Here is a 20,831-nt window from a genome sequence, read left to right as displayed (position 1 = left end):
AGTGTCCAAGATTCAGCACCCCCACATGAAAATCGAAAACACCAAGCTGTCTTGATTTAGTGGTGAAAGAAATGTTTCTGTCTTTCCATATTTTCTGCAATTGGACCATTCTTAACCTCTCCATGGTAATTCTTCTTTTAATTGCTGGTTGACATCCACTCTTGATGCTTATTAGAGCTCCAAGGTAAATGAATTCATTCACCTTCTCGAAGTCAACGTTGTGGGCGAAATTGTCGTTTCGTCTATGGCATGTATTTTGTTTTATCGCGATTAATTCTTAAACCATATTTCAGGCTTTCTTATTCAACTCTTTTAATGAGGGACTCCAGTTCTCCATTGCTGCTGGCAATAAGAACAGTATCGTCAGAATACCTAAGATTATTTAACTTTTTGTCCTCAACTGAGAACATGAATTCATTACGTGAGCATGAAGAAACTGCTCGGTCTGCAACTTGATAGTGAGGCAGATTGGACTGTTCGAACACTTCCCATCAAAGGACTTAAGGGAAGTCAGTGAAATACATCCCAAGCATCTTCACTGCCATTTCTTTAAATCATTTTTGGACGAAGTATTATGGATACACGTCTTGTTATTGTCGTTGGCACACCGTTATCATTCCTTCCTCAAGAAATAACAGAAATCGGATTCACTATTACAGTCCCCAATGCCGATATTCTTTTGCCCACTTCGCTTTTCCTTGAACAGACAGGTGTACGATCCGCAAAATTCGTTTGCTAGCATTGCAAAGAAAAGGCGGGGGGAGGGGGGGCTGAGGTGAGCGAAGAAATAAACAACTTGGCTTTTCTTTCACTTGGTTACGATAAGGTTTTTAATCCCGTTTTTAAAGTTTGCTATGTTTGTTATTATTTGCTTTCGCTAGCCAGTCTTTGGCTTCATAAGAAAACCAATTTTCCCAAAAGAAACGCCGCCTTCCGAATGAGACTTATTAAATCACCTTAAGCAGGTGTATAAAGGTAACTCGGATGGGATTGAAATCCGGATCTTCCACTCGTTTGCTATGCTCTCGCAAGCGATACACGAATGTTGAATTACAGAGATCAATTTTTTTTGTGTTATTTGATATTTCGTGGTTGAATAAGGCAGCAATAAACGTTCAACTTGTATTAATAATTATCAATAGAACTTATCCTGCGAAATGTCTCATTTTGTCCTCATTTTGTGTTTTCCCAACTTACCTAATGACAATACAATAATACCTTTAACACTAATGGCAAAAAAAAAATCCCTGGTCTCCTCGTTACTGGTTGACGTTTGCGCTTTACATTCATTTTGTTATACTGAGATTTGTATATTTTGACAAAGGTTTACAAAAGTCTTGAAACAGGACCTGTTATTTTGCTACACCTTTCGAGTTACATGATACGTTCCCCGTAGTCATAGTAACCGCGATTTATGCAGCATGTATTCTTCACAGGTCCGAAACGCACATGCTAGAAACGGGCTATAGGCTCTCATCCCGTAGACGTGCCTCGAAGAATGTACGGCCACCCCCTTATTAGTATAAAGAGGTGGTTCGCTGTGTGTGTGTGTGAGAGAGAGAGAGAGAGAGAGAGGTGGGTGACGGCATCCTAAAGCTCATTTTTCTCCGTGGTTTTAAGGATAACAAAAGCTGGACCCGAGAGTGGGAATTTGTGATCTGAATATTACTTTTGCAGAGCAGCTCACGTTTCGCTTTTATTCCGAGTCACAATTTTTAACCCCTTTGTGCGTGTGTAATGGAAACAAGTTATAAATTCTTTCTATCGTTTCATCGATTGGAATAAAACTTCTCGTGAAATAAAAGCTATTTAGTAAGTTGTAATTCAGAGAAATAAACGTAGATAATTTCTCTTCTTCCTTCTCACACTTTAGACGAGTGTAAAATCCGTTTAATAGGTTAATTATTCAAATTGAAATGAGAAAGAATGCAATTTCTTGAGGTTTTTCCGATGCCTGTTGTTCAATGACGCGTTGTAAATAATAAACAAACAAAACACCATCAAGGATCCAAGTTGACATCTAATTGCACATTAAAAACAAAAACACGTTCTGGCACAAGGTGTATATGTCAGCTCTGCCCCACTAATAAAATCCTTGTATTTCACGGTTGCTTCTGACCTTCAGTGCGATGTGGATTGATAAGCCAGTTTGCCGGAGGAGAGCACCGAAGCCCATCGTTCCTGAACGACATTTCTTTGAATATGTCGAGACAGCGAGAAGATCGAAACTGGGATTCGTATCTTTTCTGTCTTGTAGTCATCGGCAATCCCAGATTTATAATTTATATCGTAGGGAATTACGCGAAGGGAATGAGGGGGGGGAGAAACTGAAGCTTTAGAGTTTCCTGGAAATTTCAAAAGGATGATGAAATAACTTTCTTACAGTATTGATATTTCGTTATTTAAATTTTCTACCCTGAGAAAATCAGGAAATTTTTATTCGGTGTAAACAGTGATTGGTACATGCGACACCTTCAGCCAATTCTCGTCACTTCAAGGCGTCGCAGAAATGATATTTCGTTGCTGCACTTCATAAGACTACCGAATGAATAAAGGTTGAGAGTGTTGATGCCGAGTAATTCCTTATAATAATACACCAACAAGAAGCACAATTCATGCATAAAGTGCAGCGCAACATTTGACGCGAATTTAATGGAATGAATTTTATTTCTCTGTCGCATTCGTTCAGTTAATTTGATGAAGGAACTTCTGTTCATGAATTATTGAAGAAATTTACGGCACTCACCAAAAATGATATTTTATGGAAAGTTTGCAATTATATCTTCTGAATGCCGCCGGTCTCCACTTCAGATGAAAACATCTCGAGTGGGAGTAATGGCGATTGCATTCGATTTGGAAACACTAAAGTAGGCAGACTACTGCGCACCAAGGAAGTTAAATGGGAAAGAGAGAAAGTTTTATTCCTACTCAGGACTTCAATTTCATTTCCAACCCAGACTATTTTTTCTGTTGCGCCACAAAATCGAAAATGGAAATAAGCAATCCGAAAATGTTGAGGTTACCGTAAAAATATTGCATTACGTGTGACTGCTGATAATAGTTTGCAAAACACTTGAATTTCTCTTTGGTTTGTCAGACATTTTGCAAATGGTTGTGTTTTTCTGTTATTTACGGAAAAGCGAACAGATCCAATGCGGATGCGGTTAATTGTATATCGCCAGTGGACTTCCTTCAGTTTCAAAATTTGATCATTTTGGGTAAAATGTGAAGTTAATTGGGGGGGGGGGGATCAATACCACCTCTCATCTTCCGTTCTTCTTCGACCAATGAAGACATTTTACAATTCCTGAATATGAAACCAATTAACTAAGCAAATATAAACAAAATTGATTAGAACATCTGAATCGAATGGACAATAGCAGACTCCAAAAATACCATACGGATATAAAATAAATGAAAAGAGATATCCCAACATAAGAGGCTTCTACTCAAATAAACGTGTTGAGAGTAGAAACTCCAATTATTTAGGATTTAACCCATGGTGGGGGAGGGGTTGAAATCAGAAGCTAATCTCCAAAATGATTGTTTACATTGTTAAGGCCAATTTAAAGAATCCTTTAGAGATGTCCTCTGGGTTTAGACCACAGTTACATCCAAGGAACCTCTAAAAAAGGTGTTCTTCGTATGAGCAATAATTTAGCTACGCGAGTGTTATCAACCTCAATTCCACCAGTAAAGGCGCCCATTATATGAACTCTTACACGCTTCATAGCGCTCAGAATGGAGTTCGTAGTCCTCACTGTTGCAGCATTCAATAGAGAGCCTTTACCTAAGGAACGCTGTGCAACAAACATAAACACTTCATTCGCCACCAAAGCCAGTCTCTGCAGTGGTATATGCGGGGCCCAATTGGGATTATTTTGATGGGCCCACATTTAAGATAATTGGGTATCAGGAAAATATTAAACAATATTAAAAATTAAATAATTCGTTTAATTTTTTATATTAATTTTTATAGAAATTTATAGAAATTAAAATTTTAATTTCTATTAATGTATTCAGTTTTTAAAAAAGTTACAAAGACATCTCTGCTTCTTAAGTAAAAGTTTTTAAAATTTTATGAAATTTTAAAGTTCTTGTTTCTTACTCGACTGGGTCCAGCTGGTTATCAGTTCGTTGGATACCCAATGGCGGCTAAAACGCATATAATCTTCTAAATAAACTAATTTTTGTGTGTGTAAACCATTATTCCTTCCAGTGATTTTTATTTATGAGTAAGATGTTCGAGGAATTCCTCAAGCATCTTACTCAGACTGGATCTCCTCATCTAGGAAGAAACAGCCATCATCATCAGCGCTAGATGGCTGCTAGTTCATAAGCGGTGACGCCATCTTCTTGTTGGCAGGATGACAGAATTCTGATTTTCTACTTTCCTACTACATTACTACTTTCCGAAGGAGAGGAGTAGACATGAACCTGAGAGAGAGAGAGAGAGAGAGAGAGAGAAAGAAAAGTTGCTGGCAAATGTTCCAACTCACCATTATCTGACGCAGCTTCACTGCGTAATTTAAAACGACTCACGAGCACCGACTTTAACAGGATCTTGAAATGTCGAACTGCATCTTCTCCCAAACTTGGAACTCAGTTGGTTGGGATCATTCGTGATGTCATTTTCTCATAAAAGGCTTTTTGCATTCGCATTTACAATTCCAAGCTGACAATTCGGTCAGTCAACTTCGCTTGTCTCTTTGATGATGTCATTTGTTGAAATTTCGAACTTGTTCATCGAAACCAGTAACGAACCGGTAAGGTTGGTGTATGTGTGTGGGTGGGTGGATGGTGTGGGGAAACAGAATGGATGAGAGCGTGACCTTTTTTTTAAAGAAGGACGGGATCGAGAAAATTGGAAAAATCAATATAAGTAGTTAATTCCATATATTTGTTATTTTGAAATGTCTTTTATGGTTTTAATTTTTTTTTCACATCTTGCCAATAAAAACTGGATACAATTACTACATACATAACGTATATTGTATATGAATCATTCATCTAAATTAATATTCAGTTTGAGAAGACTCGCTAATTGTTATTTTATGTGAAATTTTGTTTCCGTAAATAAGAGTTCCGAACGCACAGAATTTTATAGACTGCGTTAATATTTGCGAATGCATCATATATTATTTTCTAAGTCACTTTCGATTGCTAACAGCTTTTTTAATACACTTTTGTAATAATGGAGAGACCATTTGCGGAGAGTTTCAATATAAAGTGCTAGAAAGCCCCCCCCCCCCTGACCAGTGGAAAAGGCTTACTGGCTGATGCACTAAGGTCTGTTTAGCTCGCATCAAATAACATTCACACTCGGAGTTGTGCGAGTGTCAAGAATTAGAAACCTCGCGATATCCAAATAAATACGATCCAGTCGTCGTTGATCTTTGGAACGCACAGAGTTGCTGCTGTCCTCGTGAGGAACTTGTACTGTGAACTGGATTTGAGACGTGCTCAAATACTCTGCGCTAGCATGCCGGCAATCACGTGCTTCCAGAAAAATCAGTTGTTGCTTTCAGCTTTTCATTAATCCTTTTTTGTTGTCCTTCAGATGACACAACTGACGCTGTCTTTAATGCACCGAATTCACTTTACTGGATTGCAAATTCAAAAGATTCTAGATTGTAAGCAATACATCGACTTGGAACAAAATATTTTGAAATAAATGCAAAAAAAAAACACAAAGAAAAACATTGTAGGCTACACATGTGCGTATGATCCTAAACATTTACTGTCTTTTTATTTAATTTTTGAAACTTTTTTAACGATTTGGAACTGAAAATTTTATTGCGCTTGAAAAAAAAATTCGAGTATAAAGTCAAGTGATTCTCCTGGTGCTCCACTGAACCGGTTTCTCTTAATTTTACAGACCAGAGCATCTATATTCCTGCCAAATGTATATAATGTTAATAATGTGTTGATTATTTTATTTTGAATTTTTTATTATTATTTGCAGTTCTTGAAAGTCGCCTTCATCACTTTTTCTACTTCCTTCTCTCGTATGTGAATTGTCTGTTTGTTGCATCACCGATTCTCTGAATAATTAACATCATTCTCACAAAATAGCAGCAGCAATCGAACTAACGCACGCACGTGAAGTGTGTGAATCAGTTTGCACCTGCCTTGAAACAATAAGTATGGTATTTGCAGAAACAACAGGATCATATTAATTAAAACGTTTCTCTACATATCATAATACAAACCGTCCTTCGAGATTATCTGGAAAAAAATCTGAATCCTGATTGAAATCAATTTATTACACGCATGGAACTGCGTTCCATTGATTGATGAATTGAGTGTTGATTTCGCCCAGAAATAACTGAAAGAAGGCCATGCTTAATGAAAAAGATTAAAATCGGTGTAATTAGGTAGTCGTTGCAGGTAAATATCACACGAGACCCATCAGAACCACAAATGATCCGAGGCTATCTCGAACACTTCATAAATTGAGAGCAAAACCACTTTCGGAAAGCTTTAACTGACCTTCTTCATTGGGGCAGTTCGGCGTATCCTTCGCGAGAACCTGATTATCCCACTCTGCTCATTCGGGCTGATTGTTATTCCGAGTCAGGCTCGTTGAGTAAGAGCCTAATCTACTTTGACGTCATAAAATCGTTTTTATAAGGAAATAAAAGAAAAAAAATTGCGTTTATTGGTTTGCTATTCCGTTAACGTTATCTGATTGCTGCTACTTTGCCCAAGTCTTCGCGAACCCCGCTCCGTCCGTACTGGAGGCAACGACAGCCTTGCTGCTCCCACCTTGTTTCGGAGCTCTCTCAGGTAAACGACGCATGACAGGTAACCGGTACCGCACAACTTCTCAACTCGTGCATGCTGCTGACCGGAAGCGGTCCACGTTTTCCGCAAAAGGAGCCGCGGTGACTTGCCGTCATGTGCCGCGTGTTTTGCGCTCGCTAGGGAAAGAGAACGGTGCAGTTCACTTTCCTTTGCTTCTCTTCTTTTTGTGTGCCGCAGTAGATTCTTTTGTTTGTGGAAAACTGGCCTCGACACGTGCTGCAGGCCGGTTTTGGTTTCCGCACGCTCTCCAAGCTGCTGCTGCATTGTGTGGGTCAGGCCGCTGATATGCCCAACATGTTGGAACGCAAGTCGAATGCTCTCTTTTCGGTTGTTATTATCCTCCTGATGGCGATATGCGTTGGTCTGCTGGTGGCGGTAATGAAGGGGACGATGAAGCAGGAACTGGCGATCGCAGAAAATGCGGAAGGCAATTCTCTCTCAGACTTTCCTACGGCTATGCCAGAGGCAGCGCCGAATACCAGCTTCGATCACCCAAAACTGTGGCACAACAGGACGGACAACAGGACGTATTACCACGTCAACGACACCCCTAATAGCAATCATGCGAACAACAGCCGAATTGCAACTAGCACTGATCGGAGGACCCACGCTAAGTATGTCGACAATAATACGACCGCCACCACCATCCCCGCACCTGTCCAGATAGCGGCATGGGAGAACCGGCGTCTTCCCTCGTACATCATTCCGATTCACTACGACGTTGTCCTGCACCCCAACCTCACCACCGCTCTGTTTCGAGGACTGGTTAACATTTCTGTCACTTTAACCGAGCCCACGGACTTTTTCCTAGTTCACGCGGTCGCTCTGAACATCACACAAAGTAAGGTTGTCCGAAAGCGGGATGACTCAGAGGTCATTATCCGAGATGCGTTTGCCTACGCTCCCAACGAGTTCTGGGTGGTGTTGACGGAAACAGAGCTATCGACAAAAGACACGTATGTGCTGTGCTTTGAATTTGAGGGTGTTTTCATGGAAAATGCTGTTGGATTGTATCGAAGTGCTTCTGTGAATCGGATTACGAACCACACAAGGTGAGTTGCCTTCGATAAGTTGCGCTTGCAATCTTAGAAAACATTCTGAGTATCCCTCCTTGTTTTAAACTAATAAGTTTATCCCGTTGTATATAATGATTATGCATTTTATTGCTTAGTAATCGGTAAACTAGTAAAATTATTTGTAAGCTTCCTATAATAGTACAAAATGTTTAACAATCATCTGTGTAACTAAGAGCAACAGCTCTTAGATGAAGATTATTATTGCTGATTATTGTAGTTTTATTTTTTTAATACAGAAAGAAAATAATCCACATTTTTGATTTTCATTGGTTAAAAGTGAGTCCAGTCATTAAAAGTTTTGATGTTCAAAAAAAAAAAAAAAAAAAAAAGGTGGGGGGAGGGTAAATGAGGTCAAGCAAAAGTAATGTTAAGGTTCACCACACTCCCCCTCTGTTGTTGCGAAATACTTGGCGTTCTCAGAATGTTGACATTGATCTCATTATTTGAAGGTCAAGGTAATGAGTCCCATTTCTGCTGCCATTTATTCATGTTTTAATGTCCCGTCTGTTTTTCTTTTTTCTGGTATCCACCTTCTGCGCCATGGCATTTTTAAATGGTAAAATTAGCAATAATAGCACCAGCAGACGTTCATGCAAATATCATTTCATCAGCGCCCTCTGCTAGACATTTTTTTTTAAATTTAACGAATAAAATTTTTGTGACTTTAATCATCTGGTTCAGTGAAGAAACCGAGACAAGTTTATAATAACTAACATAAATTTAGATTTTTTTTTTTTTTCCACAGGAAGGCATTCAAAGGATGGTTTTATTTTTGTTAACATCCGCTTACTTTGCATGAACACGACATGCTTATTCTTTTTCCGGTTATTACGTTTCTTTATTGAAAGTTACTTTTTTTTTGTCATTCAACCCCCCCCCCCCTCCAGACTAGCAACAGAACTGTGAAATATTAATATTGCATTTCTTAGTGACGTAAGTTAGCCTCAAACGAACATAGCGTCGCGAATGACTACTTTAGTAGTCATTCGAGCGAAACCTATTGTTGCCATGGGTGCATTACGCCACATCCATCAGCTATCTCCATTTTTTTTTTATTCATTACTATATGATTATTCTCAAGGGAAATACATCTAAATCGTATTTTGATTATTGCGTAGTAATATTACTTGTACCGCATATTAATTATTACATATATTTTTACAGATTTGGAAAATGAAATAGCTAGAAACCCAATATTTAATAAAAAATAAATTAAATTAAAATAATAACCGATTAAATAAGCCTAAAACTACTTAAGATGCGTGTATATTAATTCAAACGTTCTTCGTCGATTCTCTTAAAAGCATTCGTTGTGTAATCGCTCATTTCGTTTTTATGAAATGAGCGATTACACAAATTGCGCTCGTTTGAGGGAGAAAAACCGCGTGAGGTAGTCGCCATTTGATGTGTTTCGGTGTCTTATTAGGCAGCCGTCTGACCTTTATTACCGATAATGGATTACATGCATTTTTACGGAAAAAAGAGGTGTAGCGTTGCGCGTGTGCTTCAAGTGCACCGGGATTTAAAACGTATCGGGACACAAAGGGAAATTCACACGAATGAATACATTTGCAATCTTGATATTTCGTAGGGACTTGAACCATCAGCGTAATCAGTAATCAACCTCCCTATTCACACGTTTGGATGGAAATGCTTGGCGATTCCTCTTTTAATGCAGCATGACAGTAAAGATGGTTCCATAATTTCTCAGAAGTCCTTCCTCTTTTCCTCACAAGGATTCATTTAGATTACGATCGGGCTCGTCCATCTGCACGACGCTTTTTCTGTTGTTATGCACGCAAAAGTTCATTTGTTCGGTCTCTCCAGCAGACCTTTCAGACCAGCTAAGCAATAACTAAAAACACAGAAAAGTATAAAAAATAATAAAAGCATAAAAAAAACTTATCCGCACTACAGGCTTACAACCTTTCGTGGGTGGCAGACATAAAACAAATGAAGATTCCATGGACTAAACTAAGACCCTGAAGCATTGGCGCACCCAGGGAGGGGACCAAGGCCCCCCCCCCAAAAAAAGACTAGAAAAATTCCCCAAAATCTTTTCCTAATTAAAATTCTTTTTTTTTTTATATATTTTTTTATTTATGTTGCGTCGTGTCTTCTATTTCTATACTACTTATAAATTAGCGGTCACATAAGGTGGGAATACCCTCTGGCTCTCGGGAATCACGGCCGATGCGAACGCAAGGCGGCGAACGAAGTAGTGCTCGGGCGATACTTTGTTTGCCCGAGCCGGAGAGATCACGAGTATCATGTATTGGTGATCACTACAGATGCTCAATCATAGGTCGTATGCAATGCGTAGTGTGTATTCTCAAATCGTCTACTCAACTCGCCCCCCCCCCTTAAGATTAAATCTTGAGTGCGCTACTGCCCTGAAGGAAGAATGTGTTCATTTTGTCGATTAGCTTATAAGCACTTATGAATAAATTACCACTGAAATAATTATTAAAAAAATAGATGAATTAATAGTAAAACTTTTGATACGATAAAGTCAAAGGTGTGCTATTCTCAGTTTTTTTTTTTTTTTAATATTTTTCCCTCTTCAGTCTGAGCGGTTAGCTTAGTGGCTGTGCGCTTCCCCTGGGGAAGGAGTGTCCTAGGTTAGATTCCCGTCGGTGACGTGAGGAGCTGAAGGATTTTCCTCATCCGTAGCCAAGTTAGCCGGTCTTGGGCGTGGACAGCAGGGTCAGCCCTACACCAGGGCGTAGGTCTGACCACCTTATCCTCTGAACGGTTTGAAGTCCGATGATAAACCCTCGACACCGCAAGGTAAATTAAGGTAAAAAGGAAGATGAGATGAGATGAGCGATTTTCCCCTCTTCAAACGTACTTTGTTTCGTTTTCTTTCTTAGAAGACTTTTCTCTCTCTCACACACACTGGTACGTCTGACTTGATCAGAGACATTTACAAATTTCGTGGCACTCGTCGTCCACTTCTCTTGGTGGGAAGACTTCCCGATGTTTTACTGCAGTGCAAACTGACCGTCCAACATGCCATTCGCGTGCTTCTCAATAAATAGTGAACATTTCTGGAGTAATTTAAAGTCGTGCAGGGCGATGTCCATAGGGATGATTCTGCAGGGATCCGAGTTGTAAAATTATTTTTATGGAACCATCTAAAGTGTCAGAATTCAATCAGTGTGAGTCGAATTGAGAGGGCGGCTTAATTGTAGAAAGTCATAAAATGAAATCCTGTTAACTTACTAATCCGACTTTTTTTACAATTAAATCCAATCATTTTTCACATAAATTGCCGTTTTTCATCTTCTTTACTGTGAAGTTATTTTCCCCTATAATAGTGCAATGCTTTAATGACATTTACTATCATTTAATTATTTTCTAACTTTAGACCCATTTACCAATCAACTTCAATTTACTTTTTTCCGACATATAATGAAGGAGGAAGAAGAAATTTTGTCAAAAGCAACCGATTCGCTTTCCTAAACAGATTGAGGCATTCTCTTTGGAAACTCTGCAGAGCATTTTGTTGTCTGCTAACCAAAAGCTTAAACTTCCGGATTGGCGCACTCTTCGATAGCCGGAAGAATAAAACGTTCCCATCATCTCTAAAAGCCGGGGTTCGTATTCTGTCAGGGCACGATGAATATTTATTGGTTAGGCTCAGGTCACTGTGTTCACCGGTTGATCAATACACCCACTTAATAGTTACAATAATTCGCGTGCATGCCTTACTTTCAAACACGTCACCAACACTGGGAGGAGGAGCAAACACGGGCCCAAAGCTCGAGGGCTTTTGTCTACTTCAAACGCGGACTTTTTATCTCTCAACATAGGAAACACTGGCCTCGTAGCCTCACATGCTTTGGTCCAAAACAACCAACTCAACAAACATACTCTGCAGCTTACGTTTGGGACAAAGAACACTTTACATTTGTGAAATGTGGAGCGGTGGATGTGTTCGTCAAGGGTTCCCCTCAATACGGAGGGTTCATTTTCCACCAGAATCCATCTTGTTCTATGTAATGTCTTCTATATCATTGTGATCGGACTGCAAACTGTTTATGAAATTGACTCTCTCTAACTCCGTTTTCTTTCAGACCACGCGTTTAGAGCTCAACCATAGTGTCACCTTTGATCTCTCGTCTGTGTATAGCACCGTTCAATAGTCACTCGAGAGTTATCACTGAGATCTGCACTTTGTTCATTTGTACTCAAAACACAACTAAAATGCCACGAGCAAGAAGAGTTCGCTGACTACTGCTCGTGCAGTTTTGCGTACAAACGAACAAGATGCTCGGAAGCATCGTTCATACCCATGTATCCAGAACTCACTTTGTAAGGGCCATCCGCGATCGAGATTAAGGAACAGTCGAATGTCTGAAGCACTTCTGATATTTTGCAAATAAAAGCGAAATCATTCGTCCAATAATTTAGATATTCGAACTTAAGTGAAATGTTGAGTGAAATAATGAACGAAAGAGAAATCATTTGTGCTTAAGGACGAAAACTAATAAATTCATCATCACTAAATAATCTCGCATAAACTAAATCCCGTTATAAGAATTCTCTCATTAAAACAAGGGCACGCATTTAATCCCTAAATGACTCAAGGTCGTGATTATCTTAAAGAGGATCGGACTGCTCCACGAGTGTCTCGTTTATAAATAAAACAGACACCGAAGAATGACGTTTTCGTTTCTTTCCCGTGAACAGTGAATTGCGTTTGTGTAAATTGTGCTAGTGGAGACTGTCGCATCAAAGATCGGTTACAGAATGAGCAAGGAAACTTTAGTTTATTTATTTATTTATTTTTTTAACCTTCAGAACTTCTTTTCTATTATTTATGACTTGTAACACGAAGCTTTCTTAAATTTTAAAAATGGCTCCGAAGAGAAGAAGAGTAAAATAATCTTGCGAAAATTTTCTTACAGACGAGTTTAAAGTTATTCACGAGTTTGTCGTATCCCCGGTACGACCCGATGGTTAATATATAATCGGGACAAGCCGCTGATAGCTAATTGACGAAATATTCCTTTGTGAGTAGTGAGCAATGTCGTAATAAAGACTGGAAATATCCCGCAGTTAACCCACTTAATGCAAACTGGTTTCAGTGGAAGAGAAATCGCTCTTATAATGGCGAGGAGGAAAAGAAAAAAAGAAAAAATATCCCGCTAAAGCCAGAGGGAAGGTATTTTCGATATTAAATGCAATTTATCGGTTACAACCACACACAGAAAAGCCGCACCTTTCAAAATTCCAAGTTTTCTTTCAATGCGACAAGAAGTAAACCTCTTTCTTCACGCTTTCTTAAAAAGTCCCTTTTTTATCCGCTTCCCACGCAACGGATCGTGTTCTCATTCGGATTTTTCAACCACACTCCGGGTCCGGTATCAAGAATATTTGCGTTTTTAAGGGATTTTTAAATAAAAACGGTGCGTATTTATTTAATTACCGAAACAAAATTACACTCCTTCAATTGCATTGAATGATGCAATTATTATGAAGAAATAGGTCTGCCTTTAAAAGTGCAGAATAAACATCCACAAAAGCGGTCTGTTGCGTCGCAAGATGTGGGACCATTGTACGGAACTCTGGGAACTCTGGGAACTACATCTGTTTGTTATCCAGTTTGCCTGTTTTGGTACATGACAAACCCGAATTTCCGGGCTGGATCAACACTTCTACCACCGCACGAGATCGGCTAACTCAGCTTCAGTTGAAAAGCTCTTATAAAGGTCGTCCCAAAAGACATCGTGGCGTTGTCATACCCACTAAGCTGTGGAGCTTCCCATCTGCGAGAGCGCAAGAAGTGGAGATAGCCACATGCTCATCTTAAAAATTGTGCAGGCAGGCCGTTCCTTTTACACTGATAACCACCCAAAACGATGCTCTTTTATCTTTTCATTTTGTAAGCAAAAAAAAAAAAAACTTGTAGTTTCGGAATAATTCCAAAACCACGTGGATATTAAAAAACAGTTCTGGGATCCAATGGAATTGATAAAAAAGCTAATAGCTATATTAAAAGATGCTTATCAGAATGCAGTTGCAGCAGTTAGAATAGGTGACGATTTGGGGAAATGGTTTAAAACAAGCAGAGGTACTAGACAGGGAGACCCAATATCACCAAGCATATTCATCGCACATTTAGAAAGAGCAATGGACAAACCGAAGGAAGATGCCAAAGGAATATCTGTACACGGAATGAGAATTAACAATCTGAGATTTGCAGATGACATTGTTTTTATTGAAGAAGACGAACTACAAAAAACATTGAAACTGTTAAATGAGGAAGGGAAGAGATTTGGACTTGTTATGAACTTGGAAAAAACAAAGACAATGGTATTTGGTGAGAAGAACATAAAGCAAAAGATACAAGTGGATGGAACTGATATAGAAAATGTAGAACAATTCACATGTTTGGGAAGTGAACTGACATATGACTTGAACTCTAAAAAAGAAATAAAGATCAGGATTGCAAAGGGAAGAACAAATCTCAAGGCCATGGATAACATCTGGAAAAGTAAAGTGATCAGTCTGTAAACAAAACTAATAGCACTGGAAACATGCATCTTCAACGGTGTACTGTACGGATCTGAAACGTGGGTAATAAATAAAGAATCAAGAAAAAGAATTCTGTCATTTGAAAGAACTTGTTACAGGACGATTCTAAGAATAGGATGGGTACAGAAAATCACCAATGAAGAGCTCTATCAGAAGATACAACCAAAACAGAATCTAATGCATAAGATTATAAAACGGAAGCTGCAATTATTTGGACACATCTGTAGAATGAGTGAGGACCGGAAGATAAAGACATTTATGTTTGGTATTTTGGATGGTTTAAACAGAAGAGGTAGACCATACAGAGAATGGATAGACGATATAGAAGACTGGTGTGGAATGGGTGTACAAAAACTGCGACACTGTGCACTGGACAAAGAAAAGTGAAAGAAGATAGTGAAACAGGCATCAGACATCAAGGCAGTGAGCCCGTGATTCGTGATGATCCCTCGAAGAAGTCGAAGAATTCCTCACGCTGGGAAGCTCCGCTCGATCTTCATTACGGGTCTTCCACACGCATATGCATAGCCACATATACACAAATACGCAAACACAACGGCTCTATCCACTATCTACACAGCGTCCTCTACCTTCCACCAGTAGTATTTTGTGCGTATGTTCTCTGGTCGAATCATGTATGCAAAATAAAAAATTAAAATTTTCAGGAGAAAAAACCGTTCCTATTAGTTTTGCCGTGTAAAGATTCCGCTCGTCACGACGAGAATCGAGTCTTATCTTTTCCAACCGAAAGACGCAATATCTTGTCGTTCTTCCAGTTGCACCATGGAGTCGCTATTCTGGGGAGCATATTAGCATAGCTGTAAGCATCTCTTAAAGATGATAACAGTTATCTGCGCTCCCTTTTTTGAGAAACAACTATTGAATCCCGAGGAAAGTTAAAGCATTGTGGTGTTGTGTGTATAACAAAATTAATGGGTTCTTATAAATCTCTGTATTTCAATTCCATTGGAATTTTCAATATTGGAAATAAATATTCTGTTCCTACAGAAAGAGTGACAACTGAAAAACATGGCAATATGTTGGGGACTGAAGGGTTGCAAAATTCTTTGCACAAAAATCAGAAGGACGAGTAATTTGCGAAACCGGAAGTAAAGCTGCAGATGATGTGCACATTCACTCTTTCGTCAGTCTCATATCAGTGAAAAATGCAGCGCTCCCTACTTGATATTATCAGGACGAATTGTGCAAATTATCTTCTTGTGTCATCTGAGAACAAACTGTGATGGACGCAGCTACCATGCGCGAACAAAATTAACTATATTGTTCGTTACCATTATTCACTGACATGATGATGCCGTACCTTCGACGTTTTCATGGGAACAATAGGCGATGTTTATATCCCCTAAGCGAGTTGCTGTAGCTCAGTGGTAAGATGCTAGTCACTGTTTCCCGACCATTCTGCTTTCGAGTTCCTAAACAAATTAGGGTTTTATGACTGTGGCGGATCAAAAAATTTCAAACATACATGAGTCCAGTGAAATGTCGAATTCTTAACGGAAAAAGAAGAACGAAATAGAAGATATTATCGCAATTCGCGAGCCGAAGCTTTAGTTTATAGTTTATTTCTCAACTGCGTCACACAACTGCGACCCTGTTGTTCCTTGCAAATGAAATAAGTCACAGGCAAAAAATGGAAAGGATCCCGTCCTCGTTTTATGACACACGGTTGACATTTACTTTCCTCAACCTTTGCCATTCGCTCAACTTCTCCGTGTGATACTTTAATGTGCATTTCGTAATATGGCGCAGCAGTGCCTGGCCTTTACTAGTCACAGATCTGGAACACGGCATTTGTTCCGCATCGAGAACATTTACTAAGCAGGAGCGGCACATAAATGGCTGCTCAGAAGTGCGGTTTCGCTGCAGCCGGGTCTAATTTATGGGGGAACTGTATTTCTGGGCAAGGTTGAAAACGAAGGTTTGCGTGCCATCCCGTAAATACAAAGAGAGCTTGATTTTATTCATAATGATCGAGACGATATTGCTAATGATTTAAAGAAGGATGATGATAATGAATATGTGGGTCACGTGCATTAATAATAAATGCATAAACGTGAAAAATATAAATGTAGTGAATATTAGTTAAACATTCCGTCGCAAAATCGGTTTAAATGATTAAAATAAAAACGAAGAAAGTCTTCGATCGTATTGCTGCCCTTGCCCTTGACTCAAGTTTCGGAAAATGAAATGAGGTGGACTCGGTTGACCCAAAGTCTGTGGATCAACATCCGCCTGCAGCACGCAACACCGCCAACCTACGCGCACCTTCCTGTCTGCATGATTCTACGCGTAATGAATTATCCCTCTGTGGGTGTCATCGTAAAAAGTTGGCATCTCTTTTGAGAAATTTCCTTTTTCATTCTTTCTCTCTCTCTCTCTCTCTCTCTCTGCAATTTCACGTGTAGCAAACGTGTTGTATAAGAAGTTATTCTAGTATGCTTTTGGTACATCCCAACCTGCAGATTCATGGCATATTTTAATCTTTTTCATAATATTATCCCCTGTTTTTTTAGATAATTAACCAATCCACCCATTGCTTGACTCGATACAACACGCAAACGTTAAATTTCGGCACACGACACATTTATTATGGTTGTGAGGTGTTTTCTTTCTCTTCCTCGACATGGTCATATTGCAGTGCATAGTTTTTATTATACTATTTACAGGAAATAACCGAATGCAAAATAAGAATAATTAAAACCCAAATAGTTATACTTTCCAGGTACGCTGAATGTTTCGCCTGAAGGCACTCGGAATGGGCTTGTAAATTACATCGAGTTAAGTGCAGCTCGTGACGGCGTATCCGCTTAGTTAAAGACTTCAGTCATGATACCAGTATCACAAGAGCGCTGGCAGATCGTTTCGAAAAGTGTGTTTTCTTTGGCGTCTGGAAGAACAATATAATTAAGTCATTCAGCGAAGCACTCGCTGTTTTGTTTATTATATTATTTCTCGATACTTTGTATAAGTATACAGTTTGTAGCGCAGTTAAGTTTAATTATCAAGCTTCCAGTCCGCACGTGCGCACATACACACACACACGCACATTTTCATTTAAATAATGTTTTCAATTAAGTTAAATTAACCTGAAATAAAGCATTAATGTAAAATTAAAATAAATTCAAATAAAAATAGGCTAAAATAATATTATTTTACTATCTGGGGTAACGAACAGTCTCGCTCTCGTCACAGCGGGGTTGACACTTACACTACACATCCTTTATTCCGCCACTCTCTCCGCTAGTTCCATTCAAAACTACGGAAATATGCGAAGTCATCATTGGGCTCAACTAGTTAGGCTTTGTTTCCCGATGAACAAACCCTACTGAATTTCGCACAATTATATATAATAAATATATATTATTATATTGGGGCACGTGTGGGTTGGTGGGTGTGCTTTAACTCAGTTCGTATCCCATTTAGGTCGCGAATATTTTTTTCTTAACTGAAGGTGAGTTAGCCGGCCTCATAAGTAGATAGAATGTTTGTTTTTTTTTTCCCCCTTCCGGGAATTGCTAGTTTTTCATCGCGCAAAGCAGACAAACCGACTCGAAAAACACACGCAGAGTGCAAACATAAACGCTGTTCTCTTTAGCTTACTTTTCTTCGGTAGTAAATCGAAAACAATAAATAAAGAAATAAATAAACAAATCAAAACAAGAAATTGGCTCCGAAGGCTTTCTCTCGTTTTGTGGGTCCACATCTGAAATCACTTCTTTGCAAGCAGTTAGTCCTTTGGTCATGGGTGTAGTGCGATGACATAGTTCACTTCGTGTAGGGCGGCCATTCCCGAACATGATGGTGATAAGTGAGAGGGAGCTCACTTGGGGTTTCTAAAAGAGATTTCTGTTGCTTTATACGTATTATTCATAAACGTTAACTGATATTCCAGTATTACTTTATAATTCAGTACGTCAAAAAAAGATAATTTATATCTCCAGTTTCTGATGTATTTCTCAAAATGCGCATGCCCTTACTACGATTTGCTTAGTTCGTTCGTCCGTCCGTTCGTACTCAGATTATTCCTGGACTCTCGCTTGTTCTGTTTCCCAAAATTAGGCATCGCAAAACAAGTCAAGGGTCTGGCTTAAATTGTAATAATGATCGGCGTCTCGCCGCTGCCACAACAACAACAACAAAAAAAAAACGAAACGAAACGAAATGTGTTTTTTTAATCATCATTAGGAAGATAAAATTATGACTCTCATTTCATAACTTGTTATGTAATATTCTCCGTAAAGAATACTACAAGAACTCAAATTTAAAGGCATCTCAGTTACATTAGGTTTATAAATCCTGCGAAACAAGTCATGATTTTTCAAAAAGGTGATACCAAAATGGCCCAATTTATTACAGATCAGTTTAAAATCCTGATCGGTACTAATTAGACGTAGATGTGGAACAGCTGTCTCGAAATGAAAAAAAAAATCGGTTAAATCTGAAATATATAATCCAGACTAGTATAATCAAAGTGTACTGCGCCGACTTCATTTGTTGCATCTTCACATCCTTTTGTACACCTAATTACTTATTAAATTTTCAGTCATATATCTAAAGCTAAGTTAAGCATCCCTCAACTATTAGACAGTGAGAGGGAAAACCCTCGACCATTTAAATACATTAAGATATCCTAAGTAAACACACAATTTAATTGTGTCAATTCATAATACTGGGTCTCTCTCTCTCCCTCCCTCCCCTCTATAATAAGCATATATATATATAGAGAGAGAGGGGGTAATTATTTTATTCATTTTATTTTATTCCATGGGGCAGCAAAAACGTGGTACCATGCCCCAAGCAGGTCATTACTGTAGCAGATTACAGTTTTATCTTATTATTTTTTTGGATTTTTAGTGCCGTTCTACTCTTTTACGATCTGTCGTTTTTTATTCGTGTGCTAGTAGGAGGTTAAGAAGATAGAAAAAACGTATAGACGTTTCCGTTTGAATAGCTGGTAGTTGTAGTCCATTGGGGGCAGGGGAGGATGAGAAATATGGAAGTAATGAACAAGAAGGAGAAGGAATGAGCAAGTTCGGATTGCATTGTTAACGGATGCTGCTCCTGTGTTTTTCTGCTTACAGGAAAGTGGAAGAACTTTGGAAGTAGAACTGAAAAACGATGGAATGTATAGAAAGGTCGACTGCTGAACAAACGGCTACGAGAAAGTGATTGGAATGAACCTATGAAAGGAGGTAATAAAGCGGATTCCCACCTGCCCCTTTGAACGGTATCAAAAAGTGAGAAAATTTCTTGATACTGTAAATCTCACTACCCGAAATGCGAGATCGGTATTTTAAGGGAGAATCTGGAATTTGTGCAGAGTTAGCAGTTGTAAAATAAGAAATAACACGAACACAGAGATCACCACTAGAAGATTTTTTCATTGTAATAAGAATGGTAAATAAGATGGAAACATCTTAGAGTCGTTTTTACGTAAAATAAGAAAGTAGGAATTTTAATTTTATTTGTAGAAAAATATGAAACAAGAAAAGACAAAACGATGCATTGCAATACTACACCCCATGCCATTACAAGGACGTGCCGGGTCCTATCTTGAACAGCTTAACTATTTTGAAATGAACTGGGAAATTCCAACTTTCCAACAAGAATCCTGCTCAACTTGCTCATTTCAACAGTAACCGTTGTCTCATCACGCTGGAAACCAACTAATAAGGAAAATACGCGTGTGATGAGCAGAGTCAAATTTACCACAGCTCTTCTCTGAAATACAATTTTAAGCGACGCATCTTCCCTCGAATTTCCAGTCTTTAAATATCCTGTTTGGTTTTACATTATTCTGTTTTAGGGACATTTTCGAGTTGGGGTCACGGCAGGGATATAAATAGCTTATGTTTTTTAAGATTTTTTTTTTAGTAAATTTTCGCAAATTTTCGCTCCAGGAATAGAAATCCGTATTATATTTTCCGTGGGATTTTACGGAGATTTAATACTCGCCAACTAAGCTTCTAATTCCGCTGTTATTACGCAAACTGCGTAGCACGAACATCTGCAAGAATATGAGAAGTATTTCTTCTTTCTTGCTATCACTGATGCAATGCTAATGTGAGCATTGAGGGGGGGGGGAGGCTTTTGTAATATTCAATACTTTTTCATTTTCGATACACTAAAGTATTTAACAGATATTTAGAACTCAATTAATCATTATGTCATTTATTATTGGCAAACGAGGAATATATTTAAAAAAACGAACAATTTCTAAGAACTGGACGGCAACAGAATAGCTCTGACAGTCATGCATGTAAAGTTTTAGCTTTGATTTTTCTTATGTTATTTGAGACAGCCAACTTCGCAAGTTCTTCGTGTTTATTTCAACTAATTTAATGAATTTATTCCGCTAATAGTTTTTCTTTTAGCTGATCTTAG

General features: G+C 38.6%; 1 protein-coding gene across 2 annotated transcripts in view; it reads left to right on the top strand.

Annotated features, from left to right (window-relative positions):
- Window positions 1-6,857: 6,857 nt before the first annotated feature.
- LOC150095819 (uncharacterized) overlaps window positions 6,858-20,831 on the top strand; it is a 178,747-nt gene continuing 164,773 nt past the window's right edge. For both annotated transcript variants that reach the window (XM_090409107.1, XM_090409106.1), the window contains exon 1: window positions 6,858-7,859. In XM_090409107.1, the coding sequence (XP_090265233.1) occupies window positions 7,093-7,859 (767 nt within the window). In that variant the 5' untranslated portion in view covers window positions 6,858-7,092. The remainder of the gene's footprint in view (window positions 7,860-20,831) is intronic.

The sequence above is a fragment of the Typopeltis vanoorti genome, chromosome 19 (genome assembly GCF_054136105.1).
Source record: "Typopeltis vanoorti isolate ZY-2024b chromosome 19, IOZ_Tvanoo_1.0, whole genome shotgun sequence".
NCBI lineage: Eukaryota > Metazoa > Arthropoda > Arachnida > Uropygi > Thelyphonidae > Typopeltis > Typopeltis vanoorti.
The sequence above is the reverse complement of the archived record's forward strand: the minus strand, read 5'-3'. Positions and strand labels throughout refer to the sequence as shown.